General features: G+C 41.8%; 1 protein-coding gene across 3 annotated transcripts; it reads left to right on the top strand.

Moving 5' to 3' along the window:
* Positions 1 to 1,422: 1,422 nt before the first annotated feature.
* Positions 1,423 to 7,290, top strand: LOC147455323 (uncharacterized). 3 transcript variants are annotated; one of them, XM_086514129.1, is made up of 14 exons: positions 1,423 to 1,596; positions 1,825 to 1,923; positions 2,006 to 2,062; positions 2,166 to 2,258; positions 2,349 to 2,415; positions 2,503 to 2,631; positions 2,728 to 2,867; positions 2,954 to 3,127; positions 3,231 to 3,287; positions 3,945 to 4,026; positions 4,115 to 4,186; positions 4,267 to 5,195; positions 5,286 to 5,682; positions 5,796 to 7,290. In XM_086514129.1, exons 1-14 carry the CDS (start codon positions 1,546 to 1,548, stop codon positions 6,812 to 6,814), a joined length of 3,366 nt encoding a protein of 1,121 aa, XP_086370255.1. In that variant the 5' UTR covers positions 1,423 to 1,545; the 3' UTR covers positions 6,815 to 7,290. The 3 variants fall into 3 exon arrangements, with proteins under 3 accessions (XP_086370255.1, XP_086370257.1, XP_086370256.1); XM_086514130.1 differs by having other exon boundaries at positions 1,558 to 1,596; positions 2,153 to 2,258; XM_086514131.1 differs by lacking the exon at positions 1,825 to 1,923 and having other exon boundaries at positions 1,448 to 1,596; positions 1,924 to 2,062.
* The last annotated feature ends 1,845 nt before the right edge of the window (positions 7,291 to 9,135 follow it).

Below are 9,135 nucleotides of genomic sequence, written 5' to 3'. Positions count from 1 at the left end.
AATTTTTACCTTCTTTTTCAAAGTCAAGTGAGTTTTGCTAGTAACTCCATTTCAAAGAAGGTCCTAGCGCCCACAACCATTCTCTTCCCAAACCAAGTCCACATGATTCATATTCATGATTTGGAAGTCAAGTGTATCTTTATATCCTTGTATCTCGACTTCCAAATTGGATACCAAAGTATCCCAGATCTTCTTGTCCTCGCCACACATCATGGAGACGACATATTGGTGGGCACTTGGTTGTTGAGAAAGTTTTAGTTTCTTGACAAGAGCATAATTTACAAAATTGTGGGTGGCCAAGTCATCTATCATGGCCCTAACCCTTTTTCCATTTACAACCCATGCATTTTTACTAGCTCATGAGGACCAAAACTAGATTTTCGCATGTTGGTTGACAAACAATAATAATTCTCTTTGTCTTCATGCAACACTTCTATGAATTTATACTTTTCATTGCCACTTATCGGAAGTGTTTGGACAACATGGATTTTCCTATCTTTATGACTCATGTCAAGACCCTTATCCTTTTCATCATCTTTTTAACTTTTGTTCTTTGGACAATTCCATTGATGGTGGGGTGACAAACACAAGTTTTCCTTTTTGGTCTTTGTGAAGTCCTCTCAATTGAGTTTAGGTCCTGGTGCAACCCTCTTTTTAACCAGTGGTTTACCCTCCTTATTAAATGGAAATTTCCACTTCCCCTTTTGAAAAGGCCGTGACACCCCTGTATCCATGGGCTTGGGTTTAGTCTGAGTGGGGTTAAGAGCTATCAAGTGAGTATTGTCTTCATAAATTTGTGCAGATTTAATTGCTTCTTCCAAAGTTTTTGTTTTGTGCACTTCTTTTTACCTCTCGCTTGAAATGTCTATCAAACCCCCTTATAAATTCCCTTGTTTTGTGAAATTCATCTAAGTGTTCTGTGTGGCGGTTTCCATGCTACCTTAGGATTCTGTTAGACGTATTTGGACGGTCATGCCTGGCGTTGAGCATGGGACCAATCTTGCGTTCTACCTTCCGCAATGCATGCCACACAAAGCGTTGGAAAAGCTTCTCTTTTGGTGAGTTGAAAGCCATGTCATGGCCGTGCTACCGAGCTTTGTGTCTAAGGGGTCTATGTTGCCTAGCCTCACCCATCCTACACAATAGCCAAACCAAGTGCAGATGCACATGAAACTCATCACGTATCACTGAAAACATGACCGTCGCATGTGACTACTCAATGGACATGGTATTTTCTCTTCATAAAGGCACCCGATCATTGCTAGCTATGTCTGCAGCCCTTTTCACTAAATGACATGAGGGTATGGCCTAGAGCGGATGTAGGGCCCAAATTTGGGGGGTTTGGGCGAACAAGGGTGAACTAGAGGGGTAGAGCTTTCGTGCAGCAACCGGAAGGTCTCAGGTTCGAACCACACCCCCGCGAGGCCGGTGAACCAGGGGATGAAAAAACGGTGAACTAGGGGTGCACCGTACCCCGTGTGAGATATTACGAGGGGGTGGTGACTTGGAGCTCTATGTGCAGCCTACACTTGTGAAGGTGGAAGCATGGCGATCTCGCTGTGCGCTTCTTACTTCCCCCTTCTTTCCTCCCTACAGGTGATTTCTCCGGCTTCCCTTCCATGCTACTTTCTTTCCTACTGTGTGTGCCGTTCTTCGCTTATGGACTGCGCAAATCGTTGAGCTAGAGAGAGAAAGAGAGAGAGAGAGAGAGTATTCCTGGAACTGGAGACGTTTCGGCTCAAGCAACGGCCTTCCTTTTTCTTGTCTCACTATGTGCTGCAAGTTTCAATTTTTTTAGTACATTACGAGCTTTTGTTGATTCAGGATTTAGAGGAAAGGCGCTCCAACGGTTTTTTCATCGAGTCGACTCGTCAAATGGAAAATCCGTCCTCTTTGCTGCGCTCATTTTTGCTTCATGGACAGGTGCAGATTAAGCAACATCCGTTGATCGCACTATGCCTTTATTCTGCCTAAGCTCAAGGCTATTGTTTTCCCAATGCTCAAGGATGGAGATGCAAAACTTGGATGTGATAATAGATGCCATGGTTACACCTTTGTTGAGGTAATTTTTTTATCAATACAGGTTTGTCCACTGACTCATTGAAATGTGCCATAAAGACTGACAATTTGCTCAGAAATAAAGATACAACAGGTTTTACTTTCAGGTTGCATATGCCACCTTGAACTGGTGCAGTAAGGAATGCAAAGTGTTGAGTGTGGATATCCTTTCAGATTTGATAAAAGCTTTGTTAACCTTTGTAAGCTTCTATGTCTGAGTCTAAAGGTCGCCTGTTCTTTGTTTCTACTCTTTATTGACGATTTGTCATTTATGAAACATTAATCACCAGGCCAGAGCATCCACGAAGAGCTTGGAGGATGATTCAACAACAGATTTGCGGAAGCTGAGTCAAAATAGTATTGATATATTGTCTCCCCATGTTCCATTTGGCTTACCGTAAACCTTTTGGAGCGAAATTCCATAATGGTGGTGCATGAATGCAGATTTGCGTATCTGTATATTCTACCTGTGTCATGGCATATCAATTACCGAGGGAAACATTCTTTCCGCGTCAGGACAGTCCTCTGAAGTAAAGAAAGTTACGCCTAATATTGATGGCGTGCGATGGTTGGGTATTTCCATCACCCCTATTCAAGGTTGCAAAGAATTTGGTTAGAAAAATCAAAATTCTTATATTTCACTAAGCCTGTAACTCTGCCAATATGAAGAATTGAAGACTGCAGCAGTATTGCTGCTCTGGAAAGTTCTACAGAGCTTGGTGTCAGCATTTGATGTCCATCAAGAAGTGATGGTCGCGGGAGCACTTATAAGGACAACTGCTATTGCTTGCTTAGTGCATCAAAAATGGGTGCGTTTTCCTGAACAATGAAGTGAAGCTTTACTTGTTTTTGGACATAAAATGAGGATATGATACTGGCTCTCGTCGGTGCTTAGGGTGACAGAGCTGCGGTAGCAAAAACTTCATTATCAAATTTGAAAAAGGCACTTTTGGGAATCCTTGGAGATCCTTTTCTTCACCCCCTACCCTTTGCTCCGGAGGTTTCTGAACAGGCCTTTGGCTTGTTGATGACCCTTTGTGCAGAGCACAAGAATTTGATCAGTTTCATGGTATCTCCTATATGATATTCACGTTCTTTCATGCAGCTTTTATGAAACACTGTAAGTACCGGAATCTGGAACTCTACTAAGGGTGTGTCCAATGCTTCACTAGGTTGACATGATTGCAGAGTTGGTGTCAATACAGCGGGCATCAGGATTAGCTCTTTTAGTAAGTTTTGGATAACTGCATGTAACAGAGTGCATTACAAAACTTAGGATTTGTAGTCCCTGTATACTGATTCGTGCATCAATACACTGCTCTTTTGTGGATGCTGGGATTTTTTAGATTGGGCATGTTAGCTAAGAGTTCCATACTCTTACTGGTATCCTTATGGTCTAAGAACTGATCAGTGTGTAAGGTTCTGAGTTAATTTTAGTGAGACTACGGAAATTGGCTGAAGCAACAAATCAAAATATGGAAAAAAAAAAATCGCATTGGCAGGAGCTTTAGTGTTCAGAATGGGGAGTATCTTTAGCGGTTGTGACATTACGAATGCCAATATTTTTGCTGCATGATGACTCTATATAGTGCAATTGCATGTTATCTATGATTATCTGGTCTGTGCCATGATCGAGGTTTGCTTGCATAATGGTTAAGAAGAGATGCAAAAGAAATGTATGGCTCGAAAGGGCGTTGGCACTTAAGACTTTGCTTGGTGTGTATATCATGTTGTGCTAGACTTGTGTGGTTGTTTGCAACTCCTGCGGGGTGTATCTCCTTTACGCCAGTTTTCTAGCGTTGACTACGTTTTCAGCCTGCAAGCTCCCTTTCAATGGCATTCTTGAGATGTAGCTTACAAAGTTGTTCTGCGCTTGCCGGCCTCAGTCAAAACTTGTCCATGGTATCAAGTCACTCTCAAATGCTTCTGTTGGAGGAAAGGGATCTCAGCAGGTTAATGATGAGTGTGGTAAGGTATTAAAATTCTGTTGCTGTCTCTGTTTTGGAAGATTCATACAAGAAGTCCTATATATCTACCCTCCAAATTTGTTCTGTAGATCTGGCGTTGACTATGGTTGCAGATTTTGCCGTGAGAAAGGATGCTGTATTAGTACTTGGACTGTATCTTGGTAGGTCTCAGATAATAATGCTGCACTTTATTTGTGATCTTTTGATGATCTTGTGTGGTATCAAAATTAATTTTTTACAGGGCATTTACTTCCTGTCCTGCAAAGTGATCGAGCAGCAGCTCGAAAGCATGTCGTTGATATCATTGTAGGGTGCCTTCCATACTACCATGTTTATACTCTCGCAGATCAGCAAGCTCTGGTAACCCTACTTTCATTCCTTTTGCGAGATCGGGATGCAACTTGCCGGTTAAAGGCTTTGACAGGAATATGCTCGAGCTTGAAAGAAAATAGCTGCATTACAGCAGATGCCTGTTACAATTTCATATCAATTGTGCTGAGAAGGGTCACGGACAAAAGCAAAACTGTCAGGTTGAAAGCACTTCAAAGCTTGGCAGTTTTTTTCTCCAAATTACCAGTTTCGACTTCTTTAGGAAAAACAGAGCACGAGGTGGTTGCAAAAGTCTCGAAGCTCTTACAGATATCTGCAGACTCTCCATACTTCTGCAAAGAAACCTTTGAGGCTGCTGGGAAGGTGCTCTGTACATCATGTCTGAAGGGTCCTTCTATGGTGGAAACTCTTGATGTGCTTTTAAGCTGTGAGCACAGCTCTGCAAAGTTTCCAGTTATACTGAAAGTCCTCCATTTCCATTTAGATGGGTATGACCAGTGGCTTCAATTTCTTGCTGCCAAATCAGACGAGTCTGTGAAGGCTGTTGAAAGATTCCTTGTTGCAAGTGTGGATGAGCAGAGTGTTTTCTCTGCCAGTCTGCATAGCATCCTAAAGCAAGCACACTTGGAAGTACTACATCAGACACTAGATGATGTAAGGCTTTTAGGATCTTTAAGGATGATCTTTTTGTTCATGTCATTGGATTGTGTGAGAGGCCCCCAAAAGCAGGATATTTGCCAGGCCCTTGTGACGCTTCTAAACATGCATATAGATAATCTTCAGAATATTTTGGAGGGTGAGAAGCAATTGAAAAGTTATATCATCAAATGGCTCTTGAAGGTTGGATTTGGATTTTGCCATGTGTCTATTTGTATGCTGTCGTTGAGTTGCTTTGGTTTTGATTCACTAAATTCAGATATTTTTCTACAGGCTTTGGCTCTTCTGCTCAAGAAAAACAGGAAAGCTGCCACAATGGAGGTGTTTGAAGTTCTTGAGAGAAAGCTTGTTGATGCTTACAATGAAGGCATAGAAGGTTGTGTTGACTGTATCTATAGTATTAAAAACCCTCATACACTGACCAGGAAGATTTTACATGCATATGAAGAGAGACTTCAAGTCCTCGACTCTCCCCAGCCTTTTAAGGTGCTTCGCGGATACCTTATATTTATTGGAGATCTATCAAAAAGTTATCAATTTGCATGTGATGCCTTCATCAAACGCTTGAGGGAGGCGCAAAAACACATGAGGGAGGTGCCAGCAAGCTGTGCTGAAGGCCCTTCAGATTTTGATTACCTGCAGCAAGAGGAGCAGAAGGCACAAGAGGAAGGTCTGCGGCAGTGATCGTTCTTGAGTAAATTGCTTTAAGTTGCAGAGGTAGAAATTCTTGATCCCACTGATTACTACAGCCGTTGTTTGATTTGTGATCCTTTTGACATTCAGATGCTGTTCTGCGATTTGCTCACATGTTACTCGATGGTGATTCTATGCCTGGTTGCTATGTCCCTTTTCTTCACGAGCTGGCATCTTGTGGTACCGTGCCAACTTTCTTAAGGACAACAGCAATTCAAAGTCTTGGACATTACATGCTGTCCAACATTGATTTGGCAGAAAAGTACAGGCTAACTCTAGAGGCGTTACTTCAAGATGAGAAACCAGAGATAAAGCTTTCTGCTTTGTTTCTGGCCGAAAAGTTAATCTTGGCTTTTCCAAATAACTACTTGCCTGTTCTGGATATGATTTTGCCACTCTTTCATGATGACGTGGTCAAATGTGCAGCCTTCAGTGTTTATGCAAATCTTATTTTGGAGAGGAAGTTTAAGCTGGATGTGCTTCTAGGGCCGATATGCAGTTGTATATGTGACAACAATGAGAAGATTTGCAGCATTGCAAGGTTTTTGCTCAAAAGGCTCGTCCAAGATGCTGGCAAGGCAAAGCACAAGCTTTTACTAAGTCTTTGGAATCATTGTACAAATTTGGAGTCCCATAAGAAGCTGGCTACAATACTTGTGGATCAAGTGTTGGATGCAACTGACCTCCAGAGTGATGAACTGGCATCTTCGGTACTTCAGATATTAGCACTTGGACAGAATGGTGTGGCCTTTTTGGCAAGTTTTCTTCACCCCTCTTTCAAAGTGCTGCAAACTTTGGATTTCTATTTAAGCAGCAGCCCCCCTAAGATAAATTTGAAGGGGGAATCACAAACCAGTGAGTACCTGTCGCAGTTTGTAAAGAATTGTCGACGGTTGAAAGCTGCCAGTGCTGCTGAAAAAGAGCTCATAGGGAGGCTTCTGGAGAAGTTGCAGAGAAGAAGCTCAAGGAAGAGAAAAGGCCTAGCGTTGTCCTCAAAGCCTGACGGCTCAACTTACAGCTCATTGGTGGATTATGAGAAGGCCATTGAGAGTTTTAAGCAATGTGAGGTCACCAACAGCTTATGGGAACTGTTAAGGCATGACATATAATGATACTTTGTCAACATTCTGCATAATACCACCTCTTGCCTTCAAGATACAACATAGCCAGTCACATTTCACGAGTTCACCATCCTTGGCATACCTTTCAGGCGAAGCGTAGTGTCATTTTTCAACTAATGAAAGAAAATGCAAGCATAGATCTTCATCTTCAAAGAGTTCTACTGATGGAGGATTGCCAATTGTGTTGCTGCTCGGATAGTGAAGAGGTGGGTTTGTCGTGGGAGAAGTGTAAGTGCTCATCAATGATCACGCACATGTTATTGTCCATTGCACTCGTCTGAGTATCCTGCAAAACAAGTAGTCAAAAGTAGCTGACAACAGAAGCTAGCAAGCCTCAAAGCGACATAACCCTCTTACCACACACTAATGAATGAGAGCCCACTTCTGACAGTGCCTAAAGATTTTACTGGAATGGAAACTATGAGAGGAGCTAAATTCACACCTTGCAAAGTTGGCAGCAAAAACAGAGTATTTGTAGGTTCATTCAAGAGGCAGACCAACGTGGTAAATTTTTAAGATCTATAAAATTACAGAAACTGTGTTGACAAGGTCAAATTTGTCTACAGCATGCTAGCTAATTGAACAAGGTTTAACATTCACATAAGGCTATTGAGAAGAACTTCATAGTAAGAGGCTTCTTTGTGAGAGAGAACAATAGAAAGTGATTAGTTTTTAAAAACATGTGGCTTACATAAAAGGCCGTTGAGAAGAATTTCATAATAATAGGCTTCTTTGTGAGACAGAAAAATAGAAATTGACTAGTATTGTAGAACATGTCGTATCGTGATAAAATATTATGTCTTTTTGGAAAAAATGCAATACTGAACTATTTAAATTATAATATATTCCAAAAGCATAAAAAATAATTATTAAAAAACACTTAGAAGCATTGTAAGAAATTCAAAAAAAAATAAAACGAAGTGAAAGAGATAAAGTCCAACCATGCTCGGACCAAGCTATTGTTACCATATACATGTGGTAGTGATGTGTGTGAACACACTAGGACCGCCGGGGCATTTTTATCTCTTTAGGAGGTTTTTTTCCTCAAGCATAGTATATACGTCCATCACTCTAGGGCTATCTATCTTTCCATTGCACACTAAGTAACACACTCTTTATTGTGTCCCTTGAGCTTCCTTCATCTTCTCCAAGCTGTGTGCATTTCTCTACAACCCTAATTTCAACAATTGGTATCAAAGCAGGTTACGTCCTCCCGGGCTTAGTCGCCAGCTGCTCCAGTACACGCTTGCTCACTTTCTCCGATTACAGTGAGATTTGGCGAGTGTTTGCAGGTCGACAAATATTTTGGGAAAGCTCGTAGAGCTTAGTTTGCTCAAATTTTTGATCGGGCTCATTTCGGCCTCCGTTTCCACTACAGGCAGGTCTGCACAGGCAATTTCGTCATTTTGTGCAGAATTTATGTCGGTGTCAATTTCTGCATAACAAGTGCCTTACAGTCTTCTATGGTTTGTGCTATATAGCACATGTTGTTCCCGCTCCGTTTCTCCTATTTTCGGACAGTTTTCACATCATGTGCAGCATTTACCATGTCTGACAACAACATAGATGTCTTCAAGATGTTTGATGCTGAGGACAGGTTGGATGGGCACAATTACCCTATGTGAGTTTATATGATGCAACACGTTCTTGTGTCAAAGGGCGTCTGGAATATTGTGCAGGGCATTGATGTACGTCCTGGTTCTCAGGATGTAGGCGATGTTGAGGATGTTGCAGGTCTTGCTGCAAGGATTGCTGCTATTAGAGTTGTTTTGCCTACGGCAGAACAAGCTCATTAGGATGTAAAGGATGCGCAGGCTCATGCATTGATTGCATTGTCTGTGAAGCGCACCATTGTTCCTCACATCCGTTCAGCAAAACTTGTAAAACAGGCTTTGGGATATTTTGGTTGGTCTTTATGCAAGTCGCAATGAGGCTAAAATTGCTTTGTTGCGTAAAGAGCTGGAATTGAAGATTATGCATGAGGAAGATGGTATGGACACTTTCCTTGCTAGTATCAAGGATATCATGAGCAACTTATTTCTGCAGGTGAAGTCATTTCAGACAGTTCCCTTGTGCAGATTGTTCTTGATGCCTTACCAGATTCTTACCAGACTTTTGCTAGTACTTGGAGACATATGACCCAAGGAAATCCAGAAGTTGTCAAGTTTGATGCATTATGCACATCGTTGTTGCAAGAGTCACTTTCCAGAAAAAACGGGACTAGACAGTGTGCAGTTGAGCAGGCTTTTATTGCTTCTCAAAGAAAGGGTGGTAACAACAATGCAGCCACTTCTTATAGTTTTGCTGCG

Source organism: Adiantum capillus-veneris, chromosome 6 (genome assembly GCF_014529385.1).
Source record: "Adiantum capillus-veneris isolate H3 chromosome 6, ASM1452938v2, whole genome shotgun sequence".
Taxonomy (NCBI): Eukaryota; Viridiplantae; Streptophyta; class Polypodiopsida; order Polypodiales; family Pteridaceae; genus Adiantum; species Adiantum capillus-veneris.
Note: the sequence above shows the minus strand (reverse complement) of the source record. Positions and strands in the feature narration are given on the sequence as shown.

Bases quoted from the DNA above. Each gene is read 5' to 3' on its own strand.
- LOC147455323 (XM_086514129.1), top strand. From the start codon at position 1,546: ATGGCGATCTCGCTGTGCGCTTCTTACTTCCCCCTTCTTTCCTCCCTA. The intron at 3,128-3,230 runs GTATCTCCTATA...ATGCTTCACTAG, and splicing joins AGAATTTGATCAGTTTCATG to GTTGACATGATTGCAGAGTT. The intron at 4,187-4,266 runs GTAGGTCTCAGA...AATTTTTTACAG, and splicing joins AGTACTTGGACTGTATCTTG to GGCATTTACTTCCTGTCCTG.